This window comes from Balaenoptera ricei, chromosome 16 (assembly GCF_028023285.1).
Source record: "Balaenoptera ricei isolate mBalRic1 chromosome 16, mBalRic1.hap2, whole genome shotgun sequence".
In the NCBI taxonomy this organism is placed as follows: domain Eukaryota; kingdom Metazoa; phylum Chordata; class Mammalia; order Artiodactyla; family Balaenopteridae; genus Balaenoptera; species Balaenoptera ricei.
Window position 1 is genome coordinate 9094480 of NC_082654.1, and position 14680 is coordinate 9109159.

The 14680-nt window shown below is 38.6% G+C and overlaps 1 protein-coding gene across 2 annotated transcripts; it reads left to right on the forward strand.

Moving 5' to 3' along the window:
* The first annotated feature begins 37 nt into the window (after positions 1 to 37).
* On the forward strand, positions 38 to 14582 carry IKZF5 (IKAROS family zinc finger 5). Of its 2 annotated transcripts, XM_059900507.1 has the most exons (5): positions 38 to 150; positions 1667 to 1815; positions 8191 to 8369; positions 10376 to 10558; positions 11165 to 14582. In XM_059900507.1, exons 3-5 carry the CDS (start codon positions 8237 to 8239, stop codon positions 12106 to 12108), a joined length of 1260 nt encoding a protein of 419 aa, XP_059756490.1. In that variant the 5' UTR covers positions 38 to 150; positions 1667 to 1815; positions 8191 to 8236; the 3' UTR covers positions 12109 to 14582. The 2 variants fall into 2 exon arrangements, with proteins under 2 accessions (XP_059756490.1, XP_059756491.1); XM_059900508.1 differs by lacking the exon at positions 1667 to 1815.
* Positions 14583 to 14680: the final 98 nt, after the last annotated feature.

Genomic DNA, 14680 nt, shown 5'->3' on the forward strand with positions numbered 1-14680 from the left:
TGCTCACGCGAGAGTTAGGAAAGGCCGTGGGGCGGGAAGGGAACAGCAGACACAACAAACATGGCGGCGGTGACGAAGACGGCGGAGGCGACGGCGACAGCAGCGGCGTTGAACAAGGCGGTAGGGGTTACTCGGTGCGGCTGTCAGGAGGTAAGTAGCTGGTTACCGGCTCGGACGGCGGTGACACGGCTGAGGAGAGCGGTTAAGGAGGAGAGCGGTTAAGAAGGAGCGGCGCGAGGAGAGAGCAGGGTGTTCGCGACGGGCTGACTCCGCCCTGAAGTCAGCCTCAGCGAAGGGGCGGGCGTGGTCGGTTGGTCTGCGGGGGTCACGCTCCAGGACCTTCCTGGCCCGAGCGCGGAGGTTGCGGTGTCTGGCCGCGGGAGCCCCGAGGAAACGAACGGTCCCTGCGGTGGCGTCGCCGTCTGGCAGGGGCTTGGCGGCTCCTGGGTAGGGAGCTGCCTCTCGCTCTGACAGGTGGTCGTGGCGGGGGGCCGCCCCGAAATTTGCGTCTTCACCGGGTCCCGGGGCCAGGGGATCAGCCGAGGTGCGGGTCTCCTAGGTGTTCCGAATCCTGGTGAGGATGCCGCCCCGACGCCAGTTCCGGGCTGCTCGTTGGGACGACTTTTTAAAGCCTCCTTCTTTTATCTGACGGTCCTTCCTAGATCCGTTTCTACTGCTTGTGCACTCTAATTTTGGGGAGATGTGAGGTTTGGGGAGGATTTTGCAGCGAAGAACTGTTCAGGTTCGTGCAGGATTTAAGTCTTTTAATAAACTGTCCGGCGTGCGAGTAGTCAAGCCATGCATCTAGTAAGTGCTCGGTAAATTGAATCTAAATAGAAGTTAAACCGGTTCCAGCTGCCACTAACCACGTGGCCCATTTAGTGTCCCCTTAGTGTGCTGTTTAGGCCCTAAGAGGAGTGACAAGTGGAAGAAGAAGTAAAGCCGTTTTAAATTGTGAGCTCTACAGAACTTCAGTTTGGAAGAAACACAACTTCCTTAGAACAACTTTTTAAACGTCTGGACTAACAATTTTACAAATCCCGTTTAATTTTGACTTTATGTTGTGCATTCAACACAGCTACAGGTTAATACAAGTTTGGGAGTTCGTTACAGCGAACTGAGACGTTTTGTGTTTTTTGCCCCCAGGGGTCCCAAGTGTTTCCCAAGAAAACCCTAAGTGTTTTGAGTTGCGATAGAGAGGATAATAAAGATGGGAATCAGATGTGCTGTTATTGGGCGTGCCTGGTGGGTTTTCTTTTTTAAACCTTTTCTCACAAATGTTTCCCTGTGGGGCTAGGCTAGTACCTTGTTTTTATGCAATTGTAGCTGTTCAGCAGTACTACGCCTGAGCCCCTGAGCCTTTTAGAAGTGTACTACGAACAAATGAAGTTAATAACTTAATTTGGAAAGACAGTGACATTTTTTGCCAAAAAATGAAATCCACCAGTGGAAAAAAAAAGATAGTCGTACTGATGCAAGTTACTCTTTGGTGATTATTTGGAGCTTTTGCTGAAGTGAACCTGCTGCTTTGTTGTTTATCTGTTAGCTTAGTTTTCTTTTCTGGTAGTGGTAAAATTGGCACAAGTTATTTCGTTAGCTTATTAAACCCGTGGATCCTAATTTTTTGTCACAAAGGTTTTGATTTATGGTGTATTTTTCTTTGCAGACCTCTGTATGGCTTTTCAATTTTAGTTGAAATTCCCTCCATGGCCTTTTGGAGTCCTTTGGTGTATCTCCAGAGTAAATTTCGATTACTCTACATTTCATCCATGCTGGAGTGGCAAGAAAAAGGAGGAACTGATTTGGGGTGAAAAGGTTAGATGGTGTAACTCTTCTTTTTTATTTTTCCCAGCTTCTATTTATTTGTTTTTACTTTTATATTATGTTTTCTGATTTCTCAGCACCTCATAATGTCCCTTTTTGCCTTCAGAGAATTGTTTTTGATGGTTATGTAATCAGAGGAAATGTGTTCTAATTCTTTTTGAAGTCTATGTTATTCTCTGTACAAACGAAACCTCATTTGTTAGACTTCTCCATTGATGTGTATTCTGTGGCAGAGTAAATCTTTCAGTGACCATAATTATTAAGCTATAAAAGTAAACACATTCAATAGAACTGCAGTCACTTAATGTGTATAGGCCTGCCTAAACCCCAAATTAAGTTACTGTATAAGGAAGTTAGTTGTTAGTTACCTTATGTTTAATAACCCTACCAGAAATGGTAGATGAATAAAATAGATCCTACTATTGCCTAATCATGTTGTTCTCAAAATCTAGAGTTTGGGAGGAGGGTAGGTTAAAGAGCCCTTTCGGGTTCTTACATCACCTCTATTTCATAGTTGTGGTTGTCTTCTAATTTGCATCATGATGCCTCTGTTTTACATTGTTTGCTCCTGGTTAAGAGGGGTTGGTTGTGTGTGTATTGATGGACAACTTCCCTTTTATGAGACTGAAGATCAGAGGACTTGAATATCAGAACCCAAGGAGGGTCAAGAATAGTTTAAGTTACCTGCTTAAAGATAAAGATGTTTTTGTGTTCTTTGGGGATATCAAAGCTTATTTCTCAAATGCTTCTTTCCTTCACTAGCATGGGTAGTCTCTGCTGTTTTCTAAGAACCTTATTTGTGAGGTTTGAATGGATAGTTTGGGAGAGCTATTGGCATAAAAATAATTTAGGTGCATTCTAGCCAGTTTCTTTATAGACATGTATCTATACCCCATGGAATACCATACCAACTTAACTTTAATCAGAGGGATCACAGGGAGGACTCAGAAATTTTGCTGTATCATAAGAAATGATAATCATAAAGTATGGGAATGAGAGCATTATAGTTTGCTGATTCCTAACGTAGATTTTTATGTTACATTCACAAAGATTTTAAAATTTATCACTGTCTTAGATGCATCTCTAGATACCAGTTAATTTATGGAGTTCTTAGATTAAACATTTGGTCCTAAGACTGATGATTACTTTATTAAAGACAGGAAGATGGTTTGGATACAAAACTTTTTTTTTTTTTGATATCAAGAAGTCTTCTGTAGTTTCACAATTATTCTTTTTCTATTTATTGTGCTTAGAATACTGACTTGAGATGGAGAAAGCTGGGATTTGGACCATAGAGTCCATCTGGATTTAGGCATCTTTCATGCCTACTCATCTGTTCTGCAGGCTAGAGCTCTGCAAGGGCCTGTAATGCTGCATGGCGGGGAGGTGATGTAGGTCACGTGGGCACAAAAATGCTCAGGGATGGAAAGACAAATTTTAAATCGTTGCAGAATGTCTACAACTATAAACCATATCAGTATATTTAAAATTCTTAAGAATAGAGTTCCTCTCAAGTTTACAACGTTATCTTCCCTTTTTTCATTGGCATCCTTTATTGTTGTTGTTTTTTTAAGTCCATCATGCATTTTGATTGAAAATCGGCATACAGTTTTTGGCGGGGAACACGGTGAAACATATAATGTGACAATGTGATAATAGCCAAGACTCAAAATATGCCAGTCGTTCTCTGTGATTAGGCTTACTTGAGTTCTTAAAACTTGAGATGCATGTATAAAAATATCATTTTCTTCTTGCTTAATGGCAGTCCTGTGCCTTTTTTTCCTGCATTATCACATGTACCTTAGCAGTGTTATGCTTTCTAATCAGGATTTGGTAAGATTTATCTTGCTTATTGAAGCCTATCAAAGTATGTTCAGATATTTTCCAATGGCAACATCAGTTTTCATGTGAACTGATTGGCAAGAGGTGATGCAAAGTTGCAATGAAATACCAGGATTTCTTTCTAAATTACAGCTTTTATAATTAGAACACAGACAATCTATAGGGCCTTACAGCTTTTACAATTTAAAAAACAACTTCCCAGATCTTATTCTTTTCTTTTTTGGGGGGGCGGGGGGAGAGGTATCTCCCTGTCCTTACACCTTTTATTACTTTTTTCCTTTTTATATTGTGGGGTCTTTACCTGCTGCAGTACCGTGTAGAATGGTTGTTGTGATGCAAGCATGCTTGCCTTGATTCTAAAGGGAATGCATCTAAATTTTCTCCATTAATTGTGATGTAGATTTTTGGAAGCTAGCCTTTAGCAGCTTGAGGAAGTGAAAACATTCTAAGTTGGAGTAAATAATTGCTGTGTTGTTTCCTTGCACCCAGTGTTGCCATTGATACTCAATATCTGATTGTTTTTCCTATGTGGGTGGGCTGTTCTTCCTCACTAGAAAGTTTCATATTATTCTCTTTGTCCTTGAGATTTTAAAATTTCACAGTAATGTGTCTAAGTGTTATTTATTGTTATTTATTCTATTTTGCACTCTATGAACCCTTTCAGATTGAATTGAAAGGAATCTTTAATTCTGGAAATTTCTTGATCATTTTTTTAAAAAGCATTTCTCTTCTTTATTTTCTCTGTCTTTTCGAAACTCATTCTCCATCTTTATCTGCTATATTTCTTACCTTTTTATGTATACTTTTACATTGCTTCCCATCCCTGTATGTTTTGAGGTGTGGGTTTTCTTTTTCAGTTTTATTGAGATATAATCTTATTATAGATTATTTTTTAATCTTATTCTTGATAATCTTTTTCATTGGAGCCGACTGGCCCACTTTTTTTCCCCCTAACCAGAGGGCAAATTTTAAAGGACAAATAATCAGCAGAATCAAGTATAGTCATAAAACAAATACTAATCAGTGATTAGGAAACAGAGGAGCAGTTCAAGTCAACAAGGTAAGATGGGAAAAAAGCAACTGAAACAGACTTGTTCAGAAACCAGCAGTAATCCTGAAGATTGAGAAAGCAGAGCCAGACTAAAGCAAGTGATTTAAAGAGGTGGCCTAAAAGAGTAAAATAAGAAGAGATGAGTTTGGGAAATTGTAAATTGATTTGGGAAATTGCAAATTGGGATATATGAATAATTGAAACTAAGGTGGACCGTGTTTGTTTCATTGTAACTAAAGAGGAGGTATATACAATGGTAACATAAGACACTTGGAATCTGGGACAGTGAGGAATTTCATAATCCAAGGTGTAACCATTTTTGGCTGCAGAAATAGCTACTGTCGTCTGAGAACATGCCATAAACTCCACATCTTGCGAGATACTTTACACTTATCTGTAAAACTTAAAACAGCACTGCAAATTGGTATTATTATCTCATTTTACAAAGTAGGAAACTAAGGCTAGAGAAGACCCTGTTCAGAGTCTTTAAGCTAGTAAGTTTGACCTAATACCATAATATTCTGTTGATCCAGAGGACAGATTTTCAGTAGCTTCAACTTTCTAGAAAACAGTGAAAAGAGATAGTAGTAATAATAAACCCCTAGGCATCTTCTAAGAAGGGAGGAAAGGAACTATTCATACATGTTGCATCAAGAAAAGTGAGAATTTGGTCACCTGCAGGTTCTTATTTGGCTAAATGTGTTCAGAGTAAAGAACAAATTAAATGTAAGGAGACAAGAAATACAAAAGTAAAATATATTAGTCTGGGGCTAGTAAACAAGGGAAACCAAAACTAGTCCTATGTTCCTTATTAGTTCCTAATAAGGAACTAATTGTTATACAGTTCAATGATCTATAGTAGCAACACAGTCAAGGTAGTCTGTTTCCAGTAGATTTCTAGTTAAGTCAATTAAAATAGAAGTCTTAGTTCTTAAAATGTTGATCAAGCTTTTGTTAATTAGAAAATGTGCTTTTATCTCATTTCCACAACCCCACATTTCTTGCCACTGAAAAACTTAGGCTGAAAAGGACCCAGAGTAGTCCAAATATTCTTGAAGAAGAAAAACAACTGGTGGACTTAAATTACTGAGATATTAAGATTTTTATTATTAAGACTGTGTGGTGTTAGTGTGAGGATAGACAAAAATAGACCAGTGGAACAGAATAGAGAATCCAGAAGTAGAATCACATATATAATCACCTGATTTAGAAAGGTGATAAAAGAGTCTAGTGGAGAAAGGCTGGTCTATTAAATGCATGTTTTTAGGACAGTTGGATGTCTCCTTGGGGAAAAAAGTATATTTTGATTCTTACTTCACCATACACAAAGCTCAATTCCAGATAAAAATATGCAAGGTAAAAAAATAATAAAATTTTTAGAAGAAAATACAGGAGAACATCTTCATGTAAAATATAGGCAAGGACACCAACAACTAACTGTAAAGGGCGGGGCAGGGGGGGAATGGGTAAATTGGACTATATTAAGAACGTCTGTTCATCAAAAGTTACCATTAAGAAAATGAAAAGGAGGCAACCACAGAGTGGGAGAAGTACTTAACATATACATATCTAATAAAGAACCCATATCCAGAATATTTGACGAACTCTTACATATTACTTAGAAAAAGATGGACAACCTGATAGAAAAATGAACGGGAACAGATACTTCACTGGGTATGAAATAGAGGTTATCTAAGTGGGTAATTGAAGTACACAGCTTAATTAATTGTCAAGCCATACAAATTAAAACCAGTGCGATACCACTGTACACCCACAAGCGTGGCTAAAATGAAAAAGGCAAAAAATACCTGAGTGTTGGTGAGGACGTGTAGCAACAGAACTCTTGTCCCCCACTGGTGGGAGTGTAAATGGTACAGTCACTTTGAAAAACTATGTGGCATTATCTGAAGCTGAATATATGCATACCTGGTGGCCCAGCAATTTCAGAAGTCAGGGTTGTGGAGCCCTTGCTGGTGCACGGTGTGGGCGGGGGTGGGGGTTAGTACTGGAAGGGTGCACGGTGGGGGCAGGGGGGAGCTCCTGGGATGCTGGTAGCCTTCTGTTTCTTGACACTGGTGCTGATTTTAGGGATGTGTTCATTTTGTGATGATTCACTGAGCTCTACCTTTAGGATTGATGTGCTTTTCTGTGTGTATGTTATGCTTTGAGAAAAAGTTAAGCATATATACAGAGAAGTGACTAATCTTTAGCTTAAAATGCCTACTACTGGCTGTTAAAGATGAGAACTTGTTTAGATAGTAAATTACTCATTAAATAGTTGGGTTTAGGGAAAGAAATTTTTAGCATATGGCATGTTTAAGAAGACCATATACATTTACATAAATATATTTTTATTGGAAGAAAAAGACCTGTTGTCTCCTAGGTGCTAGACTTCCTCATCTTGTTCTTACTAGAAAACTTTTTGGTTATTTGATTTGCGAATTTGGGCTATAAACCTATGTGAGGACCAGTTTAGTTTATGACTACAAAATCTGACATGAGGCTTATTCTCTGTACATCAGCATCAGGGATTTTTTTTCTTTTCTTTAAATTTTTTTTTTTTTTTTTTTCTCAGAATGAGTAGGATGATGGGTGGTGGTAGAGGTGGTGATTTGGATTTCTAGGGCAGGGGTCAGGAAACTGTAGCCCATAGGCCAAACCTGGCTCTGTTCCTGTTTTTGTAAAGCTTTATTGGAACACGGTCACACTTATTCCTTTACATACTGTCTATGGCTGCTTTTTTTTTTTTTTTTTTTTTTTTCCTATGGCTGCTTTTAACTATAATGACAGCTGAGTGGTTGCAGCGGAGACCGCATGACCTGCAAAGGCTAAAATATTTACTGTCTGGTCTTTTACAGAAAGTTTGCCACCCCCTGTTGTAGATCACCTACTTCTCGAGCACTCATTCGTGGGAACCTTATGTTTTAAGAGCCTTTGCTGTCTGATATGATAGTCACTAGCCACATGCAGCTATTTCACTTTTAAATTAATAAAATAAGAAACTCAAGTCGTTTGTATTAGCGACATTGAAGCCCTCAGTAGCTGCACGTGGCCAGTAGCGACTGGATTGGACACGCAGGCACGCTCCATGTCCATCATCCACAAATTCTCTGCAACAGCCCCGATTGAGCCACTTGGTTTCTCTACTGTCTCATTCATTGATAATCCCCGCTGATGTGCCTGTTTCTTTCCTCTGAATTTATTTTCTCTTTTTTCCTCTCTTTGTAATTTCTTTCTATTCTCTAAAAACTACGTTTGAATCCCAGTTTATTTAAATATTAAATATATTAATTGTTCACCATTTTGTGTTTCTGTAGTTCACCAGGAAGATTATAAGATATTTAAAGGCGGGGATTATGTTCTCTGTTGCTTTGAAGTGCCTGGCACATAATAATCTCTGTCACTGTTGTTGTTTTAATACATACTGTATCTCCCTAAATAATGTAAAATTATTTCACTTTTTCCCCCTGTAGGTATAACGAACTGTAAACTAAAAAAAAAAAAAAATCAAAAACAAAGATGGGTGAAAAGAAACCAGAGCCTTTGGACTTCGTGAAAGATTTCCAGGAATACCTGACTCAGCAGACCCATCATGTCAACATGATTTCTGGATCAGTTAGTGGGGACAAGGAAGCAGAGGCTCTTCAGGGAGGTAGACTCATCTTAATACTACTAAATAATTCACTTTTTATAAATATATTAGTGTTAGTGTGTCATTACCTGTAGTATGAAGCCCACTGCTGTTCACTAATGTGAATCATTCCATTTTTCCTAGAAAGATATGGGCAATTTTTTTTCCCTTCTTTAAACATGTCAAGTTTTTGCTGAGGGAAAGTAAAGCTCCAGCAGGGCTTACCGTGGCCCAGAGATGCATTATGGTCTTGTGGGAAGGTTAGGGGTTCTAAATTCCCTTCCCATTCTCCCGGTTCTATTAGCTAACAGCAGACACAAGGAACCAAAAGGGGGTCCAGCTTCATTACACAAGGGGTTTGGCCATTAGGAAATCTGGGTTAGACCTGAGACAAAATAGGGGTTTCTGTTTCTTCTCTTAAAATGAAGAGAAGGCCAACCATGTATACCCACCTAGGAGGAGAAACCAGAGTAGAGAAAGCAGTGACCTACTTGAGCCTGTTCTACCTGACCTACAGATAGACTGTCTGGTTTGCTTACCACACGAAGACTGGAGTCTATTTCTGAACTTAGCTCAGGAGGTAGCAAACTACAGGCCGTGGGCCCCATCTGGACTGCTGTTTTTACATGACCTGCAAGCTAAGAGTGGTTTCTACATTTTTAAATGGTTGGGGTTGGGGGGAAACAAAAGAAAAATAATGTCATGACGTGAAAATTATATGAAATTCCAACTTTAGCATCCATAAATAAAGTCTTATTGAAACATAGCCACGCTTGCTTGTTTACCTGTTTTCTATAGCTGTTTTTGAGTTAGGACAGCAGAGTTGAGTAGCTGGGATAGAGACCATGTGGCCCACAAAACCCAAAGTATTTGCTATCTGACCTTTACAGGAAAAACTTGCTAACCCTTGACCTAGGTGGTCTAGGGCCTTGTAATCCAGGGGCCAGCAACAGCAGAGACCAGGCATCACCTGGGAGCTTGTGAGAGGTGCAAAACGTCAGGTGCCACCCCAAATCTACTGAATCAGAAGCTGTATTTTAGTACGATCCCCAAGTGATTTCGTATACACATTCTGTTTCGGGAGTTACTGGCTTGGGAAAGCAATGGGAGAAGGGGGGACACTGAGCCTTGCTGTCCCTCCAGGGCAACGGGCCTGTTGGATGTTGGACTTGCACCAACCAGCAAAGTCACTTCTCTTCTAGTGAAGGATAGAGGAAACAGTAGAGCAAAGGGCTTGAATTGTCTGCACCTGCCCTGCTGCCTCCTGCAGATGGAGCAGAAGTGCTTTTCCTGTGAAGCTGTAGGAGTAAACATTTCCCTCTTAATGCTTCAGTGGACAGTTCCTGGACTGAGACCCGAGAGGGCAGGGTTGTGGTCCCCCGCCCGTTGGTTTTCCACATGATGAGCACTTGCCCCTTCAGTTTCTTTATCTATACAAAGAAGTAGTTTGATTAGGTTAAAAGCAAACAGCCAAACATCTCTAACTCTGAAATTCTTACAGTTCATAACATTCAGAGGTATCAGATACAATATTTCCCTATATGTGCTTAATTAGAATTTTAAGATCCTAAATGCAACCCAGAATCTAGAACATACGTGTAATCTGAGCGGAACTGCAAAACTCAACATTTAATTGTTTTAGATTAAATAGATTAGGATTTGGGGAGATGATCATGACTGCCCATTGTATCTGTAGAAGTGGCTAGAATCTTAAACATGTGTAACTGCCATCACTGTTTATCCCCCTCTGTCTCCTTACCTGTCAAATGAATACCATACCCTGTTACCTTCCTCAAAAGTATGTTGAGGACTGATATAATTTATGTGTTAGTAATTTGAAATCCCCCTAATAGAATACTGCTTTTGTATAAAGTTAACCTCAGTTCAGAAAGACTGATTTTTGTGAATTTAACTTTTGTGCTAAGCAAACTGTCAATTTGTGAAAGATTTTCTATCACTCAACACTAAATTGCTAAATTGAGTTGATTCTGAGACGCATAATTTCTTTTGCTATACTTTGTTTATAGCTGGAACAGATGGTGATCAAAATGGACTTGATCACCCATCTGTTGAAGTTTCCCTGGATGAAAACTCAGGAATGTTAGTAGACGGGTTTGAAAGGACCTTTGATGGGAAGCTCAAGTGTCGGTACTGCAACTATGCCAGCAAAGGCACCGCACGACTCATTGAACACATTAGAATCCACACAGGTAACGGAGAAGTGGCTGGAGAGGGCATTTCTTTACGGGCAGGTTGATCTATCATATAAATAGTTGTGATAGTTTGAAAATGAAGGTGGATGTAAGGTTTGAATAAATGGAGAAGTGACTCCATTTTTACACAGCGATAGCATACAGCATACAAGGAAGTGAGGTCCCTTGTACAGCTTCCCCTTCCTTAGCCATCTTCCTTCTTAATCTAAATAATCTCAGCATCTGTCTGCTTCTCAGGTTGGGCAGGTTAATGCTGAAGACAGCATGAAGTGATAAAATGTTTTTATCTTTATCCTTACTAAGTACGTTTCCTTTGCAGACCAGGGAAAAGGTTTTTGTACGGTTGCAGGCTACACTGCTAACCCTCAGATGTCACCTTAGCCACCCCTTCTGTGAAAGGGATTCATTCCACTAGTCAGTATAGTATAAAGGCTGTTATATGCAGGTTTCTTAATAAATTTTAATAATTTTTTTGCAAATGTGTTATTCTGAAAAGCATTTTATTTTTTGATCAGTTTCTAAATCTAATGAATGGACAAAATACGAAACTTTTCATAAATGAGCTACTCTTGCAGTTTCTCCCCCATTTTTCTTTTTAAACAGGTGAGAAACCTCATAGATGTCACTTATGTCCATTTGCATCTGCTTATGAGCGTCATCTGGAAGCCCATATGCGTTCCCATACAGGAGAAAAACCATATAAATGTGAATTGTGTTCATTCCGCTGCAGTGATCGAAGTAACCTGTCCCATCATCGAAGGCGCAAGCATAAAATGGTACCAATGAAAGGTACTAGGTCTTCCTTAAGCAGCAAGAAAATGTGGGGGGTTTTACAGAAGAAAACAAGCAATCTGGGCTATAGCAGACGAGCACTAATCAACTTAAGCCCACCTTCCATGGTGGTCCAGAAGCCAGACTACCTTAATGACTTTGCCCATGAGATCCCGAATATCCAGACTGACTCCTACGAAAGTATGGCAAAAACCACCCCAGCTGGTGGCCTGCCAAGGGACCCCCAGGAACTCATGGTTGACAACCCTTTAAACCAGCTGTCAACTCTAGCAGGACAGTTGTCCAGTTTGCCGCCTGAAAACCAAAACCCCGCATCCCCTGATGTGGTTCCCTGCCCCGACGAGAAGCCTTTCATGATGCAGCAGGCCTCTGCTCAAGCAGTGGTTTCTGCCGTGTCAGCCAGTGTTCCTCAGAGCTCCTCGCCCACTAGCCCCGAAGCTCGGCCATCACATAGTCAGAGGAACTATAGTCCGGTGGCAGGTCCGAGCAGTGAACCAAGTGCTCACACGAGTACTCCCAGCATGGGAAACAGTCAGCCAAGCACTCCAGCTCCGACCCTGCCGGTCCAGGACCCTCAGCTTCTACACCACTGCCAGCACTGTGACATGTACTTTGCCGACAACATCCTTTACACTATTCATATGGGATGTCATGGGTATGAAAATCCTTTTCAGTGTAACATATGTGGATGCAAATGTAAAAACAAGTATGATTTTGCCTGTCATTTTGCAAGAGGGCAACATAACCAACACTGATGGAAAACAATCACGTTATGCTTTACTTGGTTTGCCTTTTTGTGTTTTGTAGTTTACTGTTGTTTTCTGCAGGGGAGGGGTGGGGGTGTCGTCCCTATTAAGGTGTTTGCTAATTTAAAGTCTATACATACAGAGTATAAATTTGACAGTGGAAACAAAATTTCTTTTTTCTTTTTTTTTTTTCCATAAAAACCTTGTCAGGGTCATTTATGTATTAGAACAGTTGGACATGTTGGTGTCTGTTTTTTCCTTTCATTTAGACATTTGAGAATTTGAGTGCAATGATAATCTTACAAGTGGTCATTTAAATTTCTCACATTTATGATCCATAAAAACTTCAAGGCTGATAGATACCCTTGGTATTTCAACATCTACACTGCAGCTAGATGTTATTTCTGCCATAATTTCAAAATGGTAAATTACTTTCTCTTACAAAATCTGTTACAACTTATTTCAATGTTTAGTGGAGGAATTGCCTTTGAAATTGCCCTTAATTAAAAACTATTTAGCTAACATAGCTTAGTTGAATCAGTAGTTTAATTTCAACTGATAATAGTAAAGCAATTTCAGTGTAGTAAATCTTTCTTTTTTCCATAAGGGAAAATATAAAACATTGAATTCTTTTAAAATTAAAGTTATAAAAATATGAGGTAAAAGTTCTGAAAAGAAATGAAACTTAAGACTTTAAATTGAAAATGGAGTTTAATAGTTAAAATACCTGCCTATTCAACTTGTAGTTTAAACACACAGCAATTTTCCATTGGATTCTTTTTATTATACTTGTAATTTATTTTAAAAACTACAGGTAAATACATGAGAACACTAGAAATATCAGAGGATTATCTATGAAGATGCCTTTTTTCCTTTTAATCTGAACTGTTCATTTAAATCTTCATTCTGACGTTACACGTGAGGTTGATAACTATACTGAGAATCTGCTATTCCTTCTATTCCTTTGATGACCAAAGAGGTACAGTGGAAGTCATCCATCTTATTCCTAGGAAATGCGGTCCTTCCCCCCAAAATCTGAAGTTTCCTTTTCCTGCCTTCTATCCATTTATTGCCCATAATTTTCAAGAAAAGGTAGGTATAGAAACACATGGGAAAATGTGATGGTGAAGTGATATTTACAAAAATGAGAACATATGTCCAAAACGAATTCTGGACTCCTCTTCAGAATTGGCCATTTAAGATATTTTCTGTGAATTCAAGTTGTAATGCTTATTTGCAGTTTTACCAGTCTTTAATGTACAGCAAGAAAACTATATAGAACTGTGACTTGAATCATCATTAGTAGAAGAGGATAAAAAAAGTGTGGAAATGGATATAAAAATGCATTTAAACATGATATTTGTTTACAAAAATAAAACTTGCTATATAAATCCACAGTAAGTAATTTTGATTAGGAGGCTGTTTTTTGTGTAATAACTAGCGGACTCTGAGGACAGCTTGGTCAAACAATAAAATATATTGTTACTAACTGTTGGTTTCTGTGTACTTTGCAAAATTTTTATTTTTAATTTGGTTCGAATCTTGAAAGTTACTAATTGGCCGTTTAAGCAAGTATTCTAACTATTAAGCATTAACTAAGAAGGACTTCTACACTTAATAGTAAGTGAAAGGGTAATGTTGATGGTGTAAGTCCACAAAAACCCCCAAGTGCCAAGTTAATGCATCTTCTGCCCTCCCTTCCAAATGCTAGAAAGCCATTAAAATGAGTTCTGTGGTTTAATATCCAATCTAAACTAATCTCCATCGCATTGTTGAAAAAGCTGCATCAAGGAGTTTCTGCAAACAAATCTTGTCAATCTGAGGCTTGTGAATCTGAAGTCTGCAGCCTGTTCTGCTCTGTTGCTTGGAGCGCTCGCTGCTCAGATCAGTTTTAGTGCAGCCATTTCCAAATGTAACTTGGCCCTCGTATGAATATATTGTCAGAAACAAGTTGCTGTCATTTGGAAGCTTTTGTGGTTATTTTTTTCTTCTATTTTATTCTTCATATAAAAGCAATACCACAAAATAGAAAATGAAAGTTTTCATTAAACAAAAAGGAAGAACTCTCTTGTTAAAATCACTTTATTAACTGTATATTCTGGGCCAAATAGTGACAAATACATTTTTTTCTGACAACTAAGGAGAGATGTTTTGAAAGTACATTTTAGTTCAAACAGATTTTTTTTCACAATTGCAAACTAGAATGTATAATTTTAAAATTCCTAGGACTTAAAGAGCACAGTTGTATTCCAAAGGTACCGATGCTTGAAAGCTGTAGTTAATTCTAAATGCACTAAAGTTTTTGAAGCAAATCTACCTTAGACACTTTTTTAGTATTGTATTTTTAAAAATATTTAGGATTTTATTTAAGTTTTTTGTGAGTTAAATTCTGTATTGGAAAGATGTTAGTATCTTCTATTAAGTATTGAATATGTTTCTCCCATTTTATTTTTAATCAAATATTTTATAGAAATGAGTTCAGAAAAGTTTAACATGCACTATTTATAATACTTTGCTGTTAACAGGCAATGTTCTGAAACTAAATTTATTTTTGTTCAGTGAACATAAGTTTAGATTTTTA

Bases quoted from the DNA above. Each gene is read 5' to 3' on its own strand.
- IKZF5 (XM_059900507.1), top strand. From the start codon at position 8,237: ATGGGTGAAAAGAAACCAGAGCCTTTGGACTTCGTGAAAGATTTCCAG. The intron at 8,370-10,375 runs GTAGACTCATCT...CTTTGTTTATAG, and splicing joins AGCAGAGGCTCTTCAGGGAG to CTGGAACAGATGGTGATCAA. The intron at 10,559-11,164 runs GTAACGGAGAAG...CTTTTTAAACAG, and splicing joins ACACATTAGAATCCACACAG to GTGAGAAACCTCATAGATGT.